Below are 25,523 nucleotides of genomic sequence, written 5' to 3' on the forward strand. Positions count from 1 at the left end.
ACCTTTAACAAATGTTTAATTCTCAATTAATTGCAGCTTCGGATGTCATAACAGTAGGTTGCAAGTCGAATTCCGACTGCCCTGCTTCGGAGTCGTGCATCAATGCGCAGTGCATCAATCCTTGCAATTGTGGACCCAATGCCGAGTGCACTGTTAAGAACCATCATCCAATCTGCTACTGCAAGCCCGGCTATTCAGGCAATGCGCAGTTCGGCTGCGTACCTATTGGCTGTCAGTCGGATGATGAGTGTACGGGCGACAAGCAGTGCGTTAATCGTGAGTGTATCAATCCATGCCTCATTTCCGATCCTTGTGCTCTGAACGCGGAATGTTATGGCCGCAATCATCGAGCTAGCTGCCGCTGTCCCGCCGGCCTCGAGGGTGATCCATTTGTGCGTTGTGTGCGCCTAGAATGTCACTCCGATCACGATTGCGCCTCCAACTTGGCCTGCGTTGCTAACCAGTGTGTGAATCCTTGCGCTCAGAGTCCATGCGCTCAAAATGCTATCTGTCAGGCGCTTCAGCATCGCGCTGTCTGTCGCTGCCCAGAGCAAATGCCACTAGGCAATCCATATGCCTTCTGCGAACGCCGACCCATTGAACCAGTGTGCCGCGACGATGGTGACTGCCCCAGCGGATTGGCCTGCATCGATGCTAAATGCAAGAACCCATGCACCGAACTTTCACCCTGTGCACGCAGTGCCCACTGCAGCGTGCTGGACAGTGTGCCTGTGCGCACCATGGTTTGTGAGTGTCCTGAGTCGCAAGTGCCGGATGCCAGCGGTGAGTGCCGCCAGCTGGTGCTACAGAGTCCTCCCGGCTGCGAAAGCGATCTGGATTGTAACGAACAGGAGGCCTGTGTTAATCGTCAATGTCGCAATCCTTGCAACTGCGGTACCAACGCTATTTGTCATGTTCAACAGCATCGCGCCGTGTGCAGCTGCCAGGATGGCTTCGAGGGCAATCCTTATGCCGCCTGCCGCTCCATTGGCTGTCGTGTCGATGGCGAATGCGACTCTGGAAAGGCCTGCATTAATGGCAATTGTATCAATCCTTGTCTACTCAACGATCCGTGCGGCCCCAACGCCGAGTGCTATGTGCAGTCCAGTCGCGCCCAGTGCCGCTGCCTAAGCGGCTATCGAGGCAATCCATACGAGCGCTGCCGCGTCATTGGTTGCAGTAGTAACAATGACTGCCCCACGGATAAGACTTGCCAGAATGAACAATGCGTCAACCCATGCGTCTATCACAATGTCTGTGCGCCGCGCGCTGAGTGTCGCCCACAGAATCATATGGCCGTGTGCCGCTGTCCGTCGAACTTCCTGGGTAATCCCTATGTGGACTGTCGCCCACAGCCACAGCCCGTTTGCAAACTGGATACGGACTGCCCTGCGCGCCTGGCCTGCATTAACGAGCAATGCGTCGATCCCTGCTTAGTATTGGAGCCCTGTCAAAGACCTGCCCAGTGCCAGGTGACACCAACGGCTCCTGTGCGCACCATGATCTGCATTTGTCCCGATGGTTACATTAGTAGTGGCAGCGGCAGCTGCAAGCCTACCACTAGCGTTGTCAAGGTGGGCGGTTGCATCTCAGATACCGACTGTGCCGCTGATAAGTCCTGCGTGAACGGCATTTGCCGAGATCCCTGCAACTGTGGTCTGAATGCCGAGTGTCGCATTAAGGACCATAAGCCAGTTTGTACCTGTCGTCAGGGCTACGAGGGCAATCCCGAATTCGAGTGCGGTAAGATCGAATGCACCATCAATTCGGAATGTCCAGCCACACATGCCTGCCGTAACCAGCTCTGCGTGCCCGCCTGCCAGGGCGAGCTCTGTGGACCCAATGCCGAATGCCTAGCTATTAACCATCGAGCCGTTTGTGAGTGCGCCCCTGGACATGGTGGAAACGCACGCCTGGGCTGCACACCGCTTGGCTGTCGCAACGACGATGAATGTCCTTCGGATAAGGCTTGTGTTAATGGCAAATGCGCAAATCCTTGCGAGACTACAGCCATTTGCGCCAACGATGAGCTTTGCAAGGTCTATCAACATAAGCCTCAATGCGCTTGCGCGCCTGGAACTGTGCCTGGTCGCAACGGCTGCGAACAGGAACGAGTGGTGCCCATCTGCATCAGCGATGCCGATTGCCCAACTCAACGCGCCTGTCTGCGCGGCGAGTGTGTGAATCCCTGCAATTCTACGCAACCCTGCGGAGTAAATGCCGAATGCCGAGTCCTAGACACGCTGCCCGTGCGTACCATGATCTGCGAATGCCTGGAGGGCTATACCGGCAATGCGGCTGTGCAGTGCGACAAGCGCTCGCTCTGCGTCATCGAGAAAGGATTTGTGCGCGATGTCGATGGTCAGTGCGTATGCCCGCCGGGCAGCGCCCTTGACATCTATGAGTACTGCACACCATGCCTGGTGGAGCAGGGCTATCGCATCGATGAAAGCGGCCACTGCGTGTGCGCATTGGAGCGCGGTATGGTAATTGATGAGCGTGGTAGCTGCACTTGTCCAATCGAGCTGGGCTATCGCCTGACACCTCTGGGTGAGTGCCAGCCCGTGGAGCAGCCTGAGTGTGTGAGTAATGAGCAGTGTGCGGATAATCGCTACTGCAATCCAGAAACAAAGACCTGCGAGGATCCATGCCTAACCAAAACGTGTGGTGTCAATGCCTTCTGTAATGCGGTGAATCACCGGGCCCAGTGCCAGTGCATCACCGGCTATACAGGTAATCCGGAGCTGCATTGCAATCACACCAATTTCCGTACCGACTTCCCCCGACCCGACATGGTTGTCAGTTGCTTAGCTGATGGCGTTCAAGTTGAGATTCATATCACCGAGCCGGGCTTCAATGGCGTGTTATATGTAAAGGGACACAGCAAGGATGAGAATTGCCGTCGCGTTGTCAATTTGGCTGGCGAGACGGTGCCACGCACCGAAATCTTCCGCGTCCACTTTGGCAGCTGCGGCATGCAAGCCGTAAAGGATGTGGCCAGTTTTGTGCTGGTCATACAGAAGCATCCCAAGCTAGTTACCTATAAGGCACAGGCTTACAACATCAAGTGCGTCTACCAGACTGGCGAGAAGAATGTAACCCTAGGCTTTAACGTATCCATGCTAACAACTGCCGGAACAATTGCCAATACTGGACCACCGCCTATCTGTCAAATGCGAATCATCACCAATGAGGGTGAGGAGATCAACTCCGCCGAGATTGGTGACAATCTACGTCTGCAAGTGGACGTTGAGCCAGCCAGTAAGTAACGTAAAGTTATGACTGTAATCTAGACCCTAATTCTTAATTCTTCTACATTCTCTTCATCAGCTATTTATGGCGGCTTCGCGCGTTCTTGCATAGCCAAAACCATGGAGGATAATGTGCAAAACGAATATCTTGTAACCGATGAGAACGGCTGCGCCACAGACACAAGCATCTTTGGCAACTGGGAGTACAATCCGGATACCAACAGTCTGCTGGCCAGCTTCAATGCCTTTAAGTTCCCTTCCAGTGACAACATACGTTTCCAGTGTAACATACGCGTATGCTTTGGAAAATGTCAGCCAGTCAATTGTGGCGGATACAATGCCTTTGGACGCAGACGTCGCTCTATTGCGGACAACTCCAGCGATACGACTGCCATTGCCACCAGTACTGGTGTCGAAGGTCAGCTGCGTGAGGAGATAACTATCTCTTCCAATGCCATATTGACATTTGAGAAACGCAGCGGTTCAGGCCTGAATGATGCCAACAGTGAGTACCCCTACCCAGTCATCCAGTCAGAAGGCCCATTTTCTAATATGACATTTTTTTATTCAAATGCAGTCAAACCGGCGGCCCAGCGTGTTGAGGATATTTGTGTCTCAATGGTGGGCTTGATTATAGCTCTGGTTATCACGGCGCTGCTTGCACTTGTCGCCGTCGCCGTGGCAGTCTCCTGTTGGCTCATGGCCTACAGAAGAAGGCCCAAAACATTGGCGCCATTGCCACATCCGCCAGAGTTCCCCAATCCACTGTTCGCCAATGCAGACGCTGCACCCGAACCAACGCCGGACTATATCTCCTGAACCGTTAAGTAACTAAAAACAAAACACCCACAGACAAATCAAAACAAAAACACCTAGCTATAATATTAGTATTTAAAAACAAAAAAGATGAATATTTGAAAAGCACGTGCAAAAAGCTAGAAACGAAATTAAATTTCGCGCAAAAAATGCAATGAAATAAAAGAAAAAAAAAAAGTAAAGTTGTGAGCAGAAAATATATTCGTTGGCGTTTATGAAACGTTGACGAAAAACGAAGCCTTAAATGAATTGTAAAAAGCAAAACGACAATAAGATCAATGCCACAAAACGCATTGCAGACATTTATTTAATAACTTGAGAAAATAATTTTATTATTTTGTATTAACATTTTAGTATTTTTCCTTACTAATATGAGAATTTTGCGTAGTTGCACGACAACAGTAATTTTTTTTATTGAATACAACAGATTTTTAGAACCGAAACTGCCAAAAGTAAATATGAGAAACAGATCAATACAGAGAGAAGATTTAGATTAAAAGAGCAGCTACAAACGAATTCTCGTCCTCTAACGACAACTTCTTCATTAGTCGATTATAATTACATATTGATATTTTGTTATATACATACATATACACACATATATATATATATAGCTAAAGACTTCCTATAAATGTTTAGGGTGTGGGTAGTAGCAACAACACTTTGTATTATAGCACAAATACACACGTAATCACAAACACACACACACACTACTACTTCCTGTGTATTTTAGGAATTGAGCTCGCCTTTAAAATTGAAAACTGCCTTAATTTTCCACTACACTAAACGAACAATGCACCCAAAAACAAAACAAAAAATACTCCTTAGCAGTACGTAAGCTTAAAATGGAGCAGTGAATTTCCACAGCCGAGCAAAATATAATCACAGGACAATATATCAGCGATTGTCTTTCACGGATTATATTGAAACAACAGAGTTCAGCACATTCACACACACACAGACAGACCACGGAAAAAAAAATAAATGAACTTGGGCATAGTTAATGCTGCTCCAAAAAAAAAAAATTAATATATAAAACCTAAAGAAGCGAAAAACAAAAAAAAACTGCCACTGAGGCGTCAAAAGCGCACAAAAGATTAATGCATAGGAGAAATATTTAAGGTTTGTTTTAATTTTAAATGCAACGACGACTAATGGAGGATTTGAACTATGACTATAACTATAACTCTACTACATACTACTATGATTAACCAATTATTTTTGTAGTTTTTTAGTCAATTAATATTAAATTGTTGTGATTGTTTTAAAATGCAAATGAAATACTTCCACTAAATAACTAATAACGCGAAAAGTATAGCAAGTACTTTAAAAAGGCAACGAATCGACGTGTTATCTAACCAGCGCATCCATCCAAGCACAGAACGCAGCTGTTAACGCGCCTGAAATTATGCAGCGAAGTTTTTGTTTCTGGCGCCTGTTCACAGTGCGCAACTGTCGCTTGGGGGGATGCGAGATACACTTCGCTATATTTAAATTATCTAAAATGAAGTTTTAAATTAATATTATTAAACATAAACAAAATGTATAGTCACTACTTTAAGCCGAATGTGAAATCACTTTTTTACAGTGGAAATACCATGAGAACTCGCACAACTTACACACACACCCACAGTAAGAGACCACTTGTAAATAATACAATACAGGCAAAAAATCGACGATATTTTTAATAGCGCATTTTTGTGTATAGGTTTCTAAGCTTCCAGACACTTCTGTCCAGCAATAGTAACATGCCAGAAATAAAATTATTTTCTGATTTCAATTAAAAAACAAAAAAAAAAATATTATAACTTGGACACTATTTTGCTCACAAATAAAATTAAAAACTTTTATTTTTTCTTTATGAAACCGCTTAGTTTAACAAGTATCCCGCAAACAACTAGAATTAAGTTGACAAAACTTTTTGCACTGGCAGCAAATATTGATAAAGAAAACAAAAAGAATTGTAAAAAGAAAACAATAGTTAAATTGTAATTATAATAAATTGTATTTAAATCGAAACACGAAAAAAACATATAATTTTAATCGCTTATTGTAAACTAATAAAAATTAAATGAATATAAATAAAGAAAATGTAAAAAAATATTGTTATTTGTTAACACGAAGCGGACCAGATTGCAGCATCTATCTATGAACTATTTTGATAACCAACTGAACTCCGAAATTAACTTAAAGATAATCAAATCATCAAATCAAATGAATCACCAAAAGTTAAGAACTCCTGCATTTGTATTTATTCTTGCTTATGTTCAAATCAAGCGAACCCTAACGACAGTATGTGTACATTAAAATCCAATTTTAAATTGAAACAGGTGGCAAGATTAACATTCACACATTTATATTTTGTTTGATGATCAAATAAAAAATGTCTCATATATTGCCCGTTTACCTTGACATATGCCGCTGCAAATCTATTCCCCGTCGTCATTATCAATCAGCTTATCGCAGCGTCTGCCCCGCTAAGTAATAAAAAATGTAATCATCTTAAAGCGATCACAAAAAAAAGGAAAACTTAACATAAACAGCTCAAAAATTGTAGTATCTTCTTTTTTGTCATATTATAAAAAACAATATGACAGCAGTTAGAGGACAGCTCCGTATATCAAGCCGCATTTGATTTCGGGTTCTCTTCTCATGCCCTGTGAACCATGGCTGAAGGGTATGTTCAATATGAAAACGTAAGTGACAATCAAATATATAAGGAGACAGACTGGAAGTTAGGAAATAGTAGCTTAAACCAAACTTTAAAAAGTTCAGAATGGTTAACCCATTCTAATCGTATTCCCCTTTGAACTTTAAAATATTTAAAAAAACTAAAAAGTAGAAGTTAGAATTGCTTGAACAGTCTTTCAGTCTTAAGGCTACCTTCACAAGCCCGTATTTTTGTAGAAGGCATTTATAAGAATTTATCGAATCTAATTTATTAAATAACAAGAGCGGTCTAAAATTATTTTCTGACACGAAAACTGTTTTTGTTTGTGAAGATATCTTGGTCAAAATGGTCTTGAATGAAAAACGGTCTGGTCAAAAGATCTTAATATACGAGTTAAAACAGAATCCCACACATGAGCCATATCTTATCAACTTCTATTTGCTATATCATATATGTGTTCAAGACATATTCACAAAACTCGGCAAATATTTCCCAAAAAATTTCGGAAAACGCGTAATCTTATTTTAAAGCGGCCATAGGGTATTAAGCAGTCTATCATCATGTAGCATACGAGTCTGCGGTTATGGTGATTGCCGCGAACTGCTATCAGATGCCGCGCCGGAAAGCCCAAGCGAGCGTACAAAAAAAAACTAAAACCCGCAAATGCTCACACGAAACGAACGACTAAACGCCGGGTTGAGCGAACGAGAGAGAGAGAGAAAGAGAAAGAGAGCGAGTGGGGCAGCGGTCGAGCAAGCCGTGAGCCGCAGGCGTCCAAGCTCTAAAGCCCCAAAGCGACGTCAAGTGTAAACGATATTCGCAAACGTGGATCAGTTGACATTTGACAGCGCGCGTGCTTGCACGTTTCTCAGGGGGCTAAACGGCCTACAGCTCTGGCGGCATTAAAGTTCGACGGCTTGACGATTGGAGAAACGTGGAGAAACGCTGGCAAACATAAATCGTGGATTTGGTGCGCTCATTAAAAACATGTTTTACACAGAAATGCTTGTTTTTGTAAAACTGCATAAAATTTAAATTATTCAATTTGGCGAAAGGCGCCTTTCGCCCACGCATTGCGTATACGTAGCGTTATCTGTGCCTCCGTGTAATTGATATAGCAATTGCGTGCCAAGTGTTGATTATGTTATTACGATTATGAATTATGATTAAAATTGAAATAGAGCTTGGGCCATTGTTAGGGATAACCACTGCAATGAGCGAAAGTGAATTAGGCCAACTGCAAACAAAGTTCAATTTAAAGAACAAATAAAGTGTCACCAAATCAATGCAAATTGCTGATTATATTAATAAAATATTACAAAACGAACAAAATGATTTAAAAAACCGCTGTCATTATAACACTGACAATTATTGTTGTCGTTTTTGTGTACGTGAAATTTTTTTGGCTGTTCGCGCGGATAATCAATGTCAGAAAGTGCAACTAAAAGTTCAACAAATTAAATTTTATATTTCATTGTTATTGTTTGTGTTTGCCGCTGATAAACAACAACTGAGAAAACACACAAAACGCGTACATGAAAAACACGTTACGTTGTATAATGGCAAATTTTATATTTATTTTCGTTTCCCTTGAGTATTTGCTAAGTATGGACGCTGGTTTCATTAACGCGAAAGTCGTTTGCTTAAAATGAAGCATTAAATATTTCATTAAATTAGAATCCTTATATGTAGAATATAATAACCGCAAAATGTTTTTACTAGATGCATTTTTAATATTTTTATATAAATAATTTGAAAGTTTTCAATGCAATACGTTATATGAAAGGTATTGCCAGCTTATAAAATGCCTTAGAACTGAACTAATCTTATCAGAAGTTTATGGTAATATGGAGCTCAAGACCTGGGAATGCATTTCTTACCCATGCATCATACCTTACAATTCGATAAAAACAAAAAGAAAACCGATCGCTTTAAGGTGGCGAAGTTAAAATACCCTTAGAAATAATTTTTACTAAATTGTGCGAGTGTTAACAACCGTTTATTTGGCATAGTTACAATTTTATTTTGTTTTTCTAGCATTTCTGTCTTTTTACGATATTCGTTAAAAATAAAAATTTGTTGTATTAACGAAATTTAAAATAGGTACACAATTTTCATAACTTAGCTCACGCAATTCTCTAAAAGTCGCGCTCATTAAAAGCGTATAGAAATTTACATATCACATGGTCGGGAAATGGGGCTGTTCTATTACAATGAAGCCGCATAAAATGACATGTGCAATGCATACAAGTTACTTGTTGTCTGTAGTCGGTAGTAGTATGTCGTTATAAGATGCGTAATTAATAATTTTGAACCCATTTCAATGACCTTTGCGCCCGCTCAAAGAGTCACTAGAGCATAGCGCCATCGGCATTGATCATCGCAAACATTATGACGTACTGCCGGAATCTATGAAAACTTTGAGCGGTGCGAGGGGGGTTTCAGCCGAAAATAAGCAAGACACTCACAGCCATAAAAAATGAAAGCTAACAATGAAATGTGGAGGGGGCTAACCTTTAAAGTGTAGCACAACCCGATAAGATACAGTTTTGTAAGTGAATTGCGAGTGACTTTGATGGTGTCTGAAGTGTGAGTCGGTCAGATATGAGTGTTTATCTCTCTGTCACAATGATAAAATAAAAAGAAAACGAAGCACGGTAAATGGAACATGTGCTTGTTTATTTATATAAAAATTCAAAAGTAAATAGCATGAGAAAAGTTTATTAATTGTTGAGATGAGATACAAAGCAAAGCGCAAAATTAATTATGAGTGATAATTTGTGCAGTCGTTTATCAAAAATTAAAGACCCAACAAAATACGATATTTTATATCCAAATACATTTTAATAACATGGTTAAGAATGGTATGGCATAGCAGGTAATATATGTAGGTAGCAGCTTTTCAAGGAATCTAAAAACAGTTTTGATTAATAATTGAAAAAGCTTGACTTTTTTAATATTCATTAAAATAATTACATTTTTTACAAGCACATACAATTTGGCATTTCAATGCATGATTAATGAAAAATCGGATTCTAGGGAATTCCGTCATAATTGTTGTTACCAAAAAAAAATACAAAACAAAGCTGTCCCCGACCGTAGAAATAAGCGCAGTCTTTAGTTTTCAATCAATCAGAAAAATTTAATAGGTTCATAAAGAATTTACCTTATAGTTAATTATGTATTTTAAGGAATGCACAAAGAGGATAATCTCTTTAAAAGCAAACACACATATTTATCGATTTTAGGTCAAGAATTATCGAGATAGAAACTGAAGTCTCTAAATTGTATAGTCTTCAGGATCATTGCGCTTATGCAGGCAAAGTTCTATCGAAAGTTAGTCCAACATTTTTGATTGTTATCGTCCCGATCAAGAAATTTTCGGGAACGGGGACATCTCCCTTGTAGCGTTGTCGCCAAAAATGGTTGAACACTTAAAATTAGATAGAGCATATAAAATACAATGATAATAAACAAAACGAAATATCATCTCTTGGGATTCTCTTAATTTCATTTTATTATGATTTAAAAGCTTCAACGCGCACACAGCCACAACAACAATCATAATAACAATAATAATGGCATTGTGATGTTCAAGGCTTTAATGTGATTTAAAAATATGACAACCGCAGCATCAGCAGTAGCCGTAGCAACAACAACAACAACAACAACGTTCTTAATCAACAACAAGTTTCGCGGCACCGGCTACAAATTATGAGCATTAAAATGATAAATACGCATATGAAAGCAGCATCAACCACAACAACAACAACAGCAGTCATAACAAACAAGTGCACACAACAACCACATAAGGCAAACATGATTTTATGATTGAGCCAACAATAGCAACAACAACCAAAAATAAAACGAATTTCAGCAGCAGAGCAAGCAACACAGCAAAAGCCGCACAATCTAAACTAAAATGGCAGATAAAATTGCCCAAGATGCAAGCGCCAAGGCCCCAAAAGGCGAAGACCAGCCACTGGCCAAGACAGCCTCCTCGCCCACTGCCCTTAATCTCGTGCCGAAGCGCACCACGGCAACAACTTTGTCGCCGCTGCGGCTTAGTCAGTTGTCGGACAGCGGTGCAGAGAGCTGCGGCGATGGTGACGAGCAGACGCGACTTATTCGCGGCCCTTCCGTGCGGCCACACAAATACATTATTATACCAGCCACGCCCGGTGCGCCGGTGACCTCGACGGCTGGAGCCCCACAGCTGCCTTTTCGCCAGACAAGCTCCAGCACATCGCTGGTGGCAATGGCAGCGGCAATGCACAAGCAGCCGCCACGCCAACCCTCGGTCAAGTCGCGTCCCAACTCGGATGTCATACAGCCGGCGCAGCTGCAGCAGCAACTGCAACTGCAGCCGCTCCAACAACAGCCAGCGGCGTCCACATCAACGGTCACCTTTACCATTGACGATTACGATACAGCGGGTGCGAGTGCGGCTGCACCTGCTCCAGTAGTCCACCACACGCCCGCATCGCTGACCAGCACCACCACCACCACAATGTCTGGTCTCGATGCATTGGTCGTCTCCCCATACAGCTATGATCTGCGCTCGCGCTTGGGCAGCCATCACAGCAGCATGCGCTCGGTGGTGTCAGGTGAGTTGAATTGTTGCTGCTATAGTTATGTGGCATTATTCTGTATGCCACGCCCACAGCATACCTGCCCGGCCTAAGCGATAGCAGTTACAATCTCGCCGGCAGCACGGCCGCAACAACCGGACTGCAGCTACCCAATCCGCTCTACATGCAGCCGCAGGCCTCGCTCAGCGGCAGTTCCTCCCACTTTCACGACCTGGCCAGCAATCAGATCTACTCGGATGTGACATCGGTGCGTTCGCTGGCCTCAATTGGCATTGGCTCCACCGACGGACGCAAGCTGGTCATACGACGCGTGCCGACTACAGCTAACGAGCTGTTCGACATGGTCAATCCACAAACGCCACCGTAAGTTCAACAATATAGATAACAGGTTGGTCAGATTGGAAAACCCATACTAACTCCCTGCCCTTAGGTTGGCTTCCACACTATATACATTTTCGAAACTTGCATTAAACGATAAAATATTTAATTAATCCAACGGTTGGGGTTCTAGTTGTACCGTGGCTCTGATTTTCCTACATTCCGAAATTAATGAGTTTGAGTTTCTGTTCGGCTGTTTGTTGGACAACTGGCTTAGTTAAATGTTCGGTTCATTACAAAATAAAATAGGGTTTCCCCATAAGGCAGATAATAAAGCTAGCTTAGTCATCAGCTTTGTGCTCAATAAAAGATATATTCCTTAATACTAGACCTTCCAGTTTCTAGTCTATTTAAATCATTAAAGCACACATCGCTTCATACAATTTCTATTCCTCTCTCCATTAGCATTTCAAAAGCGCGCCCCTTGACAAGCCATTTGACACCCTCATAAAACGCTTAAATATTCATCGCAAATTTTGGCACCATTTGACGCCGGAGCATAAAAGGCAAATGTTATCAGACCCAACCACACACACACACGCACACGCACACATATTTACGTGTTGGTAAACATAAAATTTTAACACCATCTGGGCGTGGGGCACATGATGCCTTTGACATGAAACGTGAATAAGTTGGGACCGATCGCAGCTATTTTTAAGCAATGCTCCTTAACGAGATCAATAGATCTACATAAGTAGCCAAGTATAACTATTGACTGTTACAATTTACGCCTATCGCAGTGCTCAAACAGTTCGATTCGCAAGATTAGTCCCAAGCTCGAAGCGCCAGACAGTAGTCAGTAAAGCAGCGACCTACGATCGGTGCAGTTGTTTCACAGATCCGAATTGAAACGAATCCTTACCAAAGTGCAAATCATCAATGGACGCATGGATAACGTGTAACAAGCTTAAATTATTAGCTCGCATATAGTCGCCTATATCCTGAGAGTACATTATAATAATTCAGCGAGATGCCCTATCGCAACGATCCGGATGCGCAGTCCTCAAGGCACTCGGAGCAGTCCTTTTTTCGCTTCAATCGCGTGGCCAAAGTGTAAGCCCAGCGCCATCGTTCTTATGTAACCAATAAATCGTGCCATTTCATTTTGACCAAGTGCCAAACTAATAGCTTTCAATTCGAATTTTGATGGCCCATTATGATTGTCGTGTTTGTTGTGGTCATTAGCGAAATGCCGCTGATTGAATATTAACGTTTATTTAATGGATAAGTGGCCTGTTCAAACTTGTGCTGACTATATAATTTATACAATTTATTTATGTTCACTGTATATCATGCAAATGCGGCACGTGTTAAAGACATTTTTTGTACCCAAAACCCATTGAAAATGGGCAAAAGCGAATTATGGTTTTGTGCAAATGTATGTAACAGCCGGTAGGCGGCATTTCCGAGAAAAAAAAATGTATATAAATTCTTTATGAGCACGGGACCACAAGCTGATCGGATCTAGCTATATCCGTCTGTCTATCCGATCGTATTTTCCGTATGAGCGTTGATCTCGGAACCTATAAAAGCGCCTGAACGAATCTGTTTTTCACGAAATCGCTCAATATCGATATGGAAATCCTGTTTTATGGACATACAAGAACTAGAGAACTCTTATTTGATGTGTTGACTTTCGTATTATCTACATAGGGTCCAAATATTTCACTTTTTAAATACCTCCCACCATTCCCCAAAATGCATTTTTGGATAGATCGGTGATTTTTGTCGGCTATTTATAAAATTTGCATGCCATATGTATGCATTGAAATGTGCGTTGGCACAAAAGACTGAATATGGGAAAAAGGGCAGAAGCACAGACGCATCGTCAGCGAGTTTTTGTGTACATAAAAAAGCAGGAAGGTTTGTAATGGGTTAAGAGAATCTCCTAGTCGAACACTCCGGTCTAGAGTAGTCTCACTTGTTTTACTGGTTAAACTTAAAGTTTAATATATCAAATAATTTTAACATTGTTATATTTTTTACAAAACATAAGATTTTGCTGTATGGATGGAACATTGTGAAATGAATTATTGCCTTTGACAAAAAATGTGTGTGACAGAAAATGGTCCGATCTGAAAAACTATAACAAAAAATGTACTGCGAACAGCAAAAAAGCAATTCTATTTATATTTTCTTAAAGATAGCTTTAAAAAAAATGAAGAGATAAGTTTGCATAGAAGCAAAAAAGCGGACGAGGAGATATGGCTACATGGGCACGGTTGTTTTGATGAATATATTTCTAGGATTACTTATACAATTTTATCTCTTTATATGTCTTCATTTTTATACCCAGGTAAAGGAATATATATATATTCTTACTCACTATCAACAGCCAAGTCGATAAAGCTATGCCCGGTTGTCAGTTCCAATGTCATGTCTCTCAATTTTAAAACCTATTTTAAAGAATCTCTTTGTAGGCCCTTCCTCTAGTTACAGGCAGTATATATGTCGAAATATAATCGGATCAAGTATGGACTAAAATTTTTTTTTCAAGATAAATAAAATTGGTATTTACTTGTTTAGCATACTCCTTAAATATGTGAAACATTTTACGAGATACGGAGTTTCTAGCTCTATGGGAATAATAGGAGAAAGATAGGTTTTATTATGTACATTTTGCTGTTTCTAAAGCTGTCTTGACCAAACTCAGCAATAACGAGCATCCCAATTTTCCTTAAATATCTGCAAAGGATTATCAAGTCGGAAATTAACCCTTTTCATTCATGTGTCCACAGAATTATTTATTCTTGTTTTATTTTTCTTTGAATTTTGCAAATATCTGTCGAGTCGATTCTTGTGAATATAAACAAAATGTTTGAATTGATTGGTTATTTAACCATAAATACGTATACTTCGTAGGAAAATTTATTTTATAAACATGCGATAGTTTGAAACACCCCAAAGCATTACGGCTTAAAACACACAGAATAAGCATTCACAGTCGAATTAGCAACGAATTAGTTTGACTTCATAAACCTGTTATTTAGCACTATCATCTTGCTTACTTGCTTACTTATTTTTACGGTTTGCATAATGCATTAAATTCAAGAAACTATTATTATTTTCGTCTATGCAAAGCAATGTTACAATGAAATGTTTAACTGCGGTCAACTAAGTATCTTTAGCACTTTTATTATTCTTTGCAGTTTACATAATTCATAAAACTTAATTTGCACAACCTTACACCTCATCAAACCAGCCGTCCCCCAATATAAACAAACACCCCCATAATCTCTAATCATACCACTAACAATGAACTGGCATTTGGCACCTCGGTCAGAGCTATTGTTGCATTTGGCATGTGATTACTACAATTAAACTATTTGACGCACCAGAAATGTTGGATGGGGTCGTGTCGTGGCGATGGTCATGTAATCAGTGCGACTATACTGTCTGGGGTTCCGCTTGGTGCCGGGCCAGACAATGCCATCTCGTGCATTGGGCGAGTGTTGACAGCAATTAGATGCGGCTCGCTGACTAAAATGCAAATGACTATGAAAAGCGAAAAGCACCTCTTGATATGCCTATGTATAAACTATGTGTATGCTTTGTATTTGCAGGCCGCTGGGCATCGATGACGATGACAGCTTCATGGATATGTCCGACGAGGCGGCCCATTTGAAGCCGCGCCAACAGCATTGGGCCAACAAAATGCAGTTTGTCTTGGCTTGCATCGGCTATTCGGTGGGCCTGGGCAATGTCTGGCGTTTTCCCTACATGTGCTACAAAAGCGGCGGCGGTAAGTGAAATTCCCCTAAAAGGTCCAATCAAATCTTAACGGAAGTCACAAGGGCGTGTGGAGCATTACGGCAAATACTTTGATTCCATGCGACAACTTTCAACGCGACGTTCGACGTGTGGCTTTGTTCTAGAAAGGAATTTTTATTTTTTTAAATTTTGTGCTTTATGCGACATTTCCGCTGTAAGCGCTACAAAGTCATAATTTAAAATTTGTTCAAGCTCAGCGCAAAAGTATGAAAACCCGACGAAAATAAAGCGGTCACTGTCATCTGTACAGTATCTCGACTGTCCGACAGTCCCCCACAGCCCCCCTCCAGTACGAAACACGCAAGCCACTTGGCGGCCTACGTCCATCTTCATTTACACGCTCTCACTCTCAGAAGCCAGAGGCCCCATTTACATTACACATAAGTATAATGAGCAAGCCAACTGGCAACTGGAGAATATGTGACTGTTTGTCTTATACAATTTGCAATTGTTGATCTCAAATATTTATAATTAATTTAATTTGTTTATTTAGCTGTTCCCATTTAGAGTATCTTAAGTCTAATTTCTTTTCCTTGATTACTCTATCGTCAACTGCAGGTGTGTTTTTGGTACCTTATTGCATAATACTCTTCATATGCAGCATACCCTTGCTGTTTATGGAGTTATCTGTGGGCCAATACACGGGCCGAGGTCCCATCGGAGCACTGGGCCAGCTATGTCCTTTATTTAAGGGTAAGTTCCAAACTTAGTATAAGATAAAGCCATAAGAGCTTTGCAGTTTTTTAGTGATGTCAGTCTGATGTCAAAATTTCCCCTCCGTTTTAAACCATCTTGAAAGTTTGAAAGTAAAAACTACCAAATTGGCCAATAACATTTAAGCAATAATGTTTAAACATAAAACTACCACCAAACAATCAGTCGTTTGCGGCTAAGGCTTGAATATGGTTTCGTGCTTTGTTATATGTCTGCAAGAGTATTTAGTGATCGAAACCCGGAAGATATAAATTCATTCTTGTTTGAATTGAAATGATGGATGTGAGTTAAATACGTTTAGAAAGTAGCACCATAAACTATCCTGTCGCACTTTTCGACACGATTTTTCTCGTAAACATTATTATATAGTCGACTGATGTTGATCAAATATTGCGGATAAATATGTACATGTAAGGGTCATAGTGAAACTAGTCACGATATCGTGAAAAACAAAAAATTAATCGACCGATCGTTACTAAAGTAGCTATATGTATTTCCTGAAACAGAAACACGACAGCTTTAAAACTGATAAACATAGAAAGAGATGGGCATATATGGCTATATCGACTTTTCTGCTGATATTGTTCAATAATGTGTATACTTTATGGGGTTGGAGATGTCTTTCTCTGGCTACTACATAATTTATGGTAAAATTATAATCTTCTCTTTAAGGGTATAAAAAGAGTTTATATAATAAAACATACTTATTAAAATAGTATTTAAAAGAAATGTAGTCAGCCGAAATAACGTTGTTTATATGTTTACGCCTTAATTACCCTATTCAACAGAATTAAATTTAACGATACTGATTTTGGTGATAGTTTTGAAGCCCTAAATGCAGCATTCACGAGCTCACATATCTGCAAACGTCTTCAACAGAATTTAATCTTCTAAAATAGTGCCGAAAACTGTATTAAAAATTTATTTTGGCATATTTGGGGTAAATAAATAGGTTATTAGGAGAAATGTCAAAAAAATGCTCGTATATGAAAAAATTTTATAAAAATTTTATTATTTTAGGGGCCCAAAATCTATCAAAAAAAAGTTCATCAAAATCAGTACCAAAAACTTTAATTCTGCTGCAAAGAGCTATATTTGTTTTGATTGCAAAATCTTACGTATGGCTAATCTTTGTCACAGACGTCGACTGACTGTCCCTTTGTGGTGATCTCTCAAAGTTTTGAGAAGACAAACACACACACACACAAACGACGAGTTGTGCCCATTTAATAATTTACAAATTCATAATTTAGATCGTAGTCTTATTGCGTCATTTTTTTGAGATATTTACACGCTTTATAGTTAAGTGCGAATGCGTCACAGTGACACGCTTAGAGAAACTAATTTTAGAAATGTTCTTTCCGCCCAGTGAATTAGAAATTAAAAAAAAAAATATATGAATACGATATATGAATATAGTGAGAACAATGCATAACTCCAAATGAGGGTTGGCTACGGATCCATGACAGGCAAACATAGGCGCTGCTTGCCAAAGTTCATTGCCAATGTCGGAATACACATAATTAGTATACCGGGTAAATAGTTTGTTAGCAGCGCGTTGTAGTTTCAGTTTACAAAAAGACACAAAGCCGCCGAAAACTAACCCAAAGTCAGTAGATACTTGACTTCACGGTGGTCGATTCAAAGATACCCTGTATCCACGAGAAAGTGTTACACACTGGTTACTACTTTTTTATATAAAACATTCACTAATAATATTATTTTAACAAACAGTATATGCGTATATCTTTTCTAAAGGTTTCAAACGAACTTATAAATAGTATCGGATTTTCTGGCCTACTTTTAGGCTGTATAATCAAAATCCAGAAATAGCCCCGCTATTTTATGAAACCCTTTTGACTCATTTTAACAAATGCTGGGTATACGAAAACCTTGCACTTGTCTTGAAAAAATTGGATCAAGTTACAGCGAAAAAGCTCAAATACATATTCATACGAGCAGCGGCACTTGCTAATTAGTTAGTATCATTTTTCTGGGGATAGCGTGAAAACGCGAAATGCAACTGAGAACCGAAACGGAAATGTTTTGAGCGATTTACGTACGCGTCTCACGAGTGATCGTGAGACCCAGAAAGCGTTCTCTCTTCCCCACCCTCACCGCCGCCTACATACTAAAGCAGTCAAAGGCCGCAGTCATAAATCTTAAAAAAACAACATTACTTTGACATATTTGCAAAGCGTTTAAATGTTTACAATATTTTGCCAATAGAACAGCCTTGGCACGCCCACGCCCAAACGTTAATGCTGCAACCAGAAGCGAACTAATAAATATTAATAGACAATTTTAAGCCAAGATCCAAGCAAATGGCTTTAATTGGCCTCAACGGCACGCGGCCAATTAAAATTATGCAGATGAGTACAAGTCTAGACATGTGATTCAAACGAACCGGTCTAAATTACAACCGACCTGATAAACTCTACCCGCATTTTTGCGACAGATCCTTAAACGGAATATAATTGTATAACCTATTATAGTTGTACGCCCTATAAAAAAGGCAGTGATACCGCCATTAATCATTGTATTATTTTAATGCGTAGCTAACTTATAAACTATACAATAACCCAACCTACAAATAGCTCTCAAAGAACAATATAATCTAGCTTAGGATTGGAAACGGAATATCGAGGTAGAGTAGCCTGGCACTAAGACAACTCTTTAACCGACAAGCCGTTAGTTGCTCAAAATTTAAAAACGTTATTCAGTTAACTAAATTTGTAAAGCAAAAAAAAAGCGGAATATTTTTTACTTCTCTCGGTACAGTTTTGACAAACGTGTAGTATTTCTTAGTTTAACAAATTTATTTGATCAAAGTATGGAAACTTTAAAAAGGTCGAAGAATTCTTATAAATTGTACCATGAATGTTAACGTCCTATCTTTAAACCTGATTTAAAAGTGTTCCAAACCAATTTCGGAGGAGCTACAACTAAAAAGAAATAAGAACTGAATTTTCTAAATCTCTAAATGGTTCCAAAACGAGAAAGGGACCGAATTCAAAACAAAACCAAACTTATTTTTAACAAGATTGAAGTTTGATTTTAGCTGTCAAAGATTCGCGATCTTACGTATTTTCATACAACTTTAATTATATCAGAAAAAAAACTAGAAAATAGTTTTATTAAAGAACTCTTTTAGTCTTTTAGTCAGATACATAAATAAGAAGTGAAATGTTCATTTAACTGACTAGAATCATAAAAGCAAAGTTATTTGTGAGTATAAGGCAAAGGTGAGTTTGAGTTTAAGACTCAAATAGTCATACATTTAAGTATCAGGCAGATTGAGTAGATTTGTTCTGAAAACCCATCATTAGAACATATTTAAGAATGCATAATAAATACATAATTAAATGTTGTGGCTATTTTTCTTTGAAGGAGCTGGACTGGCCAGTGTAGTTGTCTCGTTTCTCATGTCCACCTACTATAGCGTCATAATAGGTTATTCAATTTACTACTTTTTCACATCGTTCAAAACGGAAATGCCGTGGATTGACTGCAGCAACAGGTGAATATGCAAAACAGCATTCGAGGAAATAACATCAATATATTATTTTGTGATAGATGGAACACTCCCGACTGTTGGGTGCCACAGCGCAAGGAGGTAAATTACACTGCGCCCAACACATCTCGGACACCCTCCGAGGAGTTCTTTGAGTATGCTCTAAATGAATTCGACCAAGTGCTTAAATGTCATATCATATTTCCTCTTTTCAGAAATAAAGTGCTACAGATTAGCGCTGGCTTGGAGTATCCAGGTATGATGCGCTGGGAGCTATTTGCCTGCCTCGTATGTGCCTGGCTAATGGTGTACTTTGCCACCTGGAAATCCATAAAGTCATCGGCCAAGGTGCGCTACTTTACGGCCACATTTCCCTTTGTACTCATCATCATCCTCATGTTTCGGGCGGTCACGCTAGAGGGCGCTGACGAGGGTTTGCGCTTCTTTTTCCGGCCCAATTGGTCCGAGCTGAAGAATGCGAACGTGTGGATCAATGCTGCCTCACAGAACTTTAATTCACTGGGCATTACGTTTGGTTCTATGATCTCCTTCGCCAGCTACAACAAGTACAACAATAACATACTGCGAGATACAATTTCAGTGAGTCTAGTGAATATGGTAACCAGTTTACTGGTGGGCATATTTGCCTTCTCCACGCTGGGCAACCTTGCACTGGAGCAGAATACCAATGTGCGCGATGTCATCGGCGATGGGCCGGGCATGATATTTGTGGTGTATCCGCAGGCCATGGCCAAGATGCCGTATGCCCAGCTGTGGGCAGTCATGTTCTTCTTCATGTTGCTGTGTCTGGGCCTCAATTCACAGTTTGCCATAGTCGAGGTGGTGGTCACATCCATTCAGGATGGCTTTCCGCGCTGGATCAGACGGCATCTGGGCTACCATGAGATTGTGGTGCTCTTTGTCTGCGTTATTTCATGCCTCTTTGGATTGCCAAACATCATACAGGGCGGCATCTACTATTTCCAGCTAATGGATCATTATGCTGCTTCCGTGACGATTATGTTTCTGGCCTTCTGCCAGATGATTGCCATAGCCTGGTTCTACGGCACCGGGCGACTCTCAAAGAATGTTAAGCAAATGACCGGCAAGGCGCCGTCGTTATATTTGAGGTCCTGCTGGCTGGTACTGGGACCCTGTTTACTCTTTGTAAGTGTAAAATGGGATATGTCGAAATATGAAGTAATATGTAATTGTGTGTGTATTCCAGGCTATTTGGGTACTGAGTTTAATTAACTACAAGGAGCCCACGTATCACAATGGACGCTACACCTATCCGGACTGGGCCTACGGCATTGGCTGGATGTTTGCCTCATTTTCACTTATCTGCATACCAGGCTATGCACTCATCAACTTTATGCGTGCCAGCGGAGACAACTTCTGGGAGGTGAGCCTCCATAAATTTAGCCTTAATCGATTTAAACAATATGTGCCACGTTTACAGCGCATTAAAGTTACACTGCGTCCCAATATTTACGAGTGTAAGATTTGTGGCGAGCATCACTGCGAACACGACTATCCTGAGCAGGAGCAATATATGTTGGCTCAGGAATTGGGCAACATCTACAAACCAGCAACAAAGCCAAGCATGATGCATCAAGGCCAGCCGGGTTACAATGCAATGCATGCATCCAATACAGCGCCCCATGGCGTTCACACTGAATACACGTATCAATCCAAGGAGGAGCAAGCAACGCTTCCAACGACAGACCAGCACAGTGTCAAGTAGTCCTGTCAAACGTGGAGGTATCTTTTCCTGTTCAATTGTTAGCAATTTCTCTGAGTATTTTTAATACATAATTTGTTTTAATTTTCAATAAATGCAATAATATTAATTAAATTTATATGGAATTATTAACTTAACGTTATTTATGACCGTGGATAACTTAAAACCGAACGAAAGTTGTTTGTTCATAATTTTCCGCATAGCTTGAATGTATTGTTTAAATACAATAAAGCTACTTAAAGCTTTAAATGATAGCTTAGACGAAACTTTGAATACCTGTTTGAGTACTTTACACAATAATTTATTGACACTTTGTTATTTTACTGGATCATAGTTCAATATTTAATGGTTTTTGCCTTAGACCAGTTGTAATACCATGCCATACATCAAGATACCAAGTCAAAACAAAAATATCGGTACTAAATTTCCCGACTACACAATACTCTGTTCAATGCAAGATCTAAAACGCAGACATACAAACTATTTTTATATTGTTGTCGATAGTTGGGGGAGTTCAATTGTAGTCCTCTGTCTAAATTTAGTTGATCTAGAAGAAAGATACTGACTTTTTCGATTTGCCACGCCCCATATAATCTTAATACTTTTCTGACGATGGAATACATGAACATATATAATTCAAATTTAAGTCTAACTTCAAAAAGGTGATATCGCACAAAACCAATATACTAATTTTATGCACTCTGTGAACGAGTATAACAGAAAGACAACCTAAACTCTTGCCTCTATGGCACCAAATTATAATATAAACAGCCAAAATAATATATTTAAAAATAAAATCTTTTTCAAATTTCAGGCATTGCCCAAAATCAATATACTTCTCTTTGCACTTGGTGCACGAGTATAAAAACAGAAAGGCAAACTGATAATAAAAATTAAAAACAATTTTCCCATTCACTCTGTGAACGAGTATAAATACAGAAAGACAAAATAATATACTCTTGTTGTATATGGTAAACAGCCAATAATTGTTTTGTACTCACCCCAACTCCTATGATGAATTTGAACAGCCTTAACGGCCCATAAACGATTTTTATACGACTTTAATTGCCCTGTCAACGATTTTAGCCTTCATCAATATTGAAGCATCACCCGTTAAGTTTCCCTGGGTATTTTCAAGCTTTTGAAAATAACTATATAATAAATCACTTTCTTCAAATTTAGGCACCGCATTAAAGTTTCGTGGCGTTTTGCAGTATTCCGCATAAACGAGGAGACTTTTAGCAGGTACTGTTGGCGGCCACACCCTCAGATAAGAATCTGTGCCGTAATCACCTAATGGACGTAGTGTGATGCCACGCATCATCTGGGCCTGCTCTTGTTCGCGTTGAGCTACAGCCGTTTGGCCCGGCTGTGCGCCACCGCTAGATAGTTTGCCCATTTGAACGTACTTCTTGTAAATAGCCATGCTCTGTTTGGATGGCGGACTGATGGTGCAGCCATATACCTCTTCCATGGGAGGTAGCATGGAAGCCAGCCTAAAAGGGACCGGTTCGGCTGTTTCCGTTTGGTTCGACTCTTTTTCTGCAAAGCTGGCACTAAGTTCCTCATCGCTGGAGCTGCCCTCGCCCTCGCTGGAACTAGAGGAGTTGCTGTTGGTCGAACCGGTAGAACTTTGGCCAGTCATCGATGGATTTTGTCGTCCCTTACGCGATGGCTGTATCTGACGCTGGAAGGGACTGTAGTTAGTGCGGAATGTGGGCATATATCGGGTGGCGAGTTGGCTGATCTCAAATTCAATGTGCTCGCTCAAGTCCGTCCACTTAAAGGATTGGTGGTAATTCGAAAAGGCATCAATCATCTCTAATCCATTGCTATGCACACGAAACAGCTCCTTGACTAGCTTGTTGGTGTCGGCGCAGGGAAAGGGTAAGCACTCACGCACCTTGTGCCGCACCCAATCCGTAATAGGAGCGATCGAAGTGCTCGGCACAAAGGCATTATGCATATCGTAATCCGTTTGAAGCTCCCAAATTGGTTGGTTTACTGCAAAAATAAAGCTTTTAAGTAAAATATTAGAATAAGGCGGTTTTGTTTCTTACACTTGGTGAAACTCGGCTTGTAGAGGCCCAGAAACAAATTAATGCTCTGTTGCTTCTCCGTGTCGCTGAATGTATTGCTGTAGTAGCGGCTCAGCGTCTGCATAACGTCGTTACCCTGAGAGGCCCAGGCGGCCGTCTTACGATAGGTCTTAATGCGGTGCACTAGCTGTGATCCGCCATACTGCAGAGCCAAAGTATCACCGTGCTCCTCGTACAGATGCTCCAGCATGGTCACACAATCCGAGTCAAACTCCAGTTTGGCTGATTTTACAAAACCCAGCCGCTCTAACTGATGCCCCAGTGCGCATTTTCCAATAGCAAACTGCGCTGAGTTGGTGCGATCCAAGCAGTCCACGCAATTTGTACGCACAATGCCCGTCTGGAAGCTGAGCTCACTGCCCCGATGAGCCTTATAAAACATGCCCGTCATCTGTATAATACTCGCCGCGTGCACCGCCAGTTGTTCCATGACATTGCCCCCGCTGAGACGGCTCTGACGTGCCATGTCAAAGTGAATGTGCTTCATGCGATGCTGCGGCGGCAAGAACTGATTAAGATATTTAATGCTGTTTTGCAGTTCCTTGGAAATTATGGACTCGTGTTTCCGTCGCTCCCGCTTCTTTACCAAATTCAGCATAATTAGCGGGGCACCATAGTGAAATAGAAGGCGTTCGAAATGCCGTGACGGTGTTTGAGCATAGGGATCACATATGTCTAGCTGTATGGGCGGCTTTGGCACCATCTTGCTAATATCCTGGGACCAATGCGATGGTATCGAACCACGCATTTGCGTGAAAGCGCATAGGCGCTGCCCGTCGCTTACAATCTGTTCCGTTTCGACTTCATTAGCTACGTCGCCCTACAAGATAGGAATATTTGTTTTTACTGTATATCTATAATTAATCAGGAAACAAACCCGAAAATTGGCGCCTCGTTTGAGAAAACGCGTGCCAGCAAAGCGCGTGCTCCGACGCGCTATTAGACAAACATTCACATGTCTGCCAAATATGCTGATGCACGATTGGCTCACATAGCCATGTGTGACCTCCAACAGCCAGTCCTTAAGCATTATGACCTCCATAGGCTTTAGTAGATAAGCGTTCCACACAAAACGCTTGCGTGAATCGCTGCGAAAGGCATAGTCGACACGCTCGTGCGCCTGCGCAACATTGTTGGTAAGCTTATTCCAATCGGGCAGCGGCTCATCGCGCTCTAGATTCACCTTGGCACCCACATATCGTGGCGCCGACTCATTGTACTGCAGCGTGCGAGTCAAGTCATACGAGTAGGAAAAGTAAAAGTTGCTGCGTAGATCAATATTTTGGAACATCCTCTTGTAGCGCTCCTCATGCGGATGCGGAGGTCGCTGTGAGGTCACCTCGTTGACACGCACCATCACGGTATCTTTGATGGTATACACCAGATGCATGCCAATATGGGCGCAGCATTTTCTCTTGGTTACCAGTATAAGGTAATACCCCTCCAGGAAACGCACGAAGCCCAATACTCCGTAGGCGGAGGTTATTTTTGGCGATCCCGTTAAGGAGGACACAAACCTGCGAATCTCCAAACTATTCAGCTCGTTCGCATTCTCCTCGATGATCAAGCGATTAAGCGCCAGCCGATCGATGGTGAGCAAGCGAAATCTGGTCTCGCGGTTGTTGCTGCCCACCAAGTACAAGCGCTGAAAGGACGAAAACAATAGAATTGGTGTGTTTTGTTGAGTGCGAACAACTTACCGATCGTGTTTCATAAAGTACCACTTTTTGTATGGAACTAATTAGTGGATTAAATATTATATTTGGATTATCATTATTCATTTCAGCGCAAAGTCGTCGCAGCCTCTACTAAAATGAAAAGTTATCGAAACATCAAACTATCGATACCGAAAATAAATTATAGCACTAATAACAAGTCACGGGAATTAATTTATGCACTAATGATATAACATAATAATGAAAAAACGAATTTCTAGCTTTAATTTCCCAAATTTTTTACAATGGCGCCAA

At 41.0% G+C, this 25,523-nt stretch overlaps 3 protein-coding genes across 4 annotated transcripts in view; 2 read left to right on the forward strand and 1 right to left on the reverse strand.

Annotated features, from left to right (window-relative positions):
- dpy (dumpy) overlaps positions 1–6,158 on the forward strand; it is a 114,492-nt gene extending 108,334 nt beyond the window's left edge. Inside the window, exons 74-76 of the mRNA XM_064679377.1 lie at positions 37–3,261; positions 3,331–3,756; positions 3,829–6,158. Of these exons, the coding sequence (XP_064535447.1) occupies positions 37–3,261; positions 3,331–3,756; positions 3,829–4,070 (3,893 nt within the window). The 3' untranslated portion in view covers positions 4,071–6,158. The remainder of the gene's footprint in view (positions 1–36; positions 3,262–3,330; positions 3,757–3,828) is intronic.
- Positions 6,159–7,551: 1,393 nt separating this feature from the next.
- ine (inebriated) lies at positions 7,552–21,568 on the forward strand. 2 transcript variants are annotated; one of them, XM_064679383.1, is made up of 10 exons: positions 7,552–7,708; positions 10,271–11,345; positions 11,405–11,693; positions 15,275–15,453; positions 16,041–16,175; positions 19,587–19,716; positions 19,773–19,865; positions 19,926–20,877; positions 20,939–21,115; positions 21,173–21,568. In XM_064679383.1, the coding sequence occupies exons 2-10, from the start codon at positions 10,661–10,663 to the stop codon at positions 21,455–21,457; spliced, it is 2,925 nt and encodes a 974-aa protein (XP_064535453.1). In that variant the 5' UTR covers positions 7,552–7,708; positions 10,271–10,660; the 3' UTR covers positions 21,458–21,568. The 2 variants fall into 2 exon arrangements, with proteins under 2 accessions (XP_064535453.1, XP_064535454.1); XM_064679384.1 differs by lacking the exons at positions 7,552–7,708; positions 10,271–11,345; positions 11,405–11,693 and adding an exon at positions 12,539–12,764.
- Positions 21,513–25,415, reverse strand: FIG4 (polyphosphoinositide phosphatase FIG4). The gene is made up of 4 exons (XM_064679385.1): positions 25,254–25,415; positions 24,431–25,198; positions 23,515–24,373; positions 21,513–23,458 (listed from the first exon to the last, which is right to left on the reverse strand). Exons 1-4 carry the CDS (start codon positions 25,332–25,334, stop codon positions 22,506–22,508), a joined length of 2,661 nt encoding a protein of 886 aa, XP_064535455.1. The 5' UTR covers positions 25,335–25,415; the 3' UTR covers positions 21,513–22,505.
- Between the last annotated feature and the right edge of the window lie 108 nt (positions 25,416–25,523).

This window comes from Drosophila montana, unplaced genomic scaffold (assembly GCF_035044405.1).
Source record: "Drosophila montana isolate Dmon_TW-CO22-7 unplaced genomic scaffold, ASM3504440v1 contig_1_1, whole genome shotgun sequence".
NCBI classification, from domain to species: domain Eukaryota; kingdom Metazoa; phylum Arthropoda; class Insecta; order Diptera; family Drosophilidae; genus Drosophila; species Drosophila montana.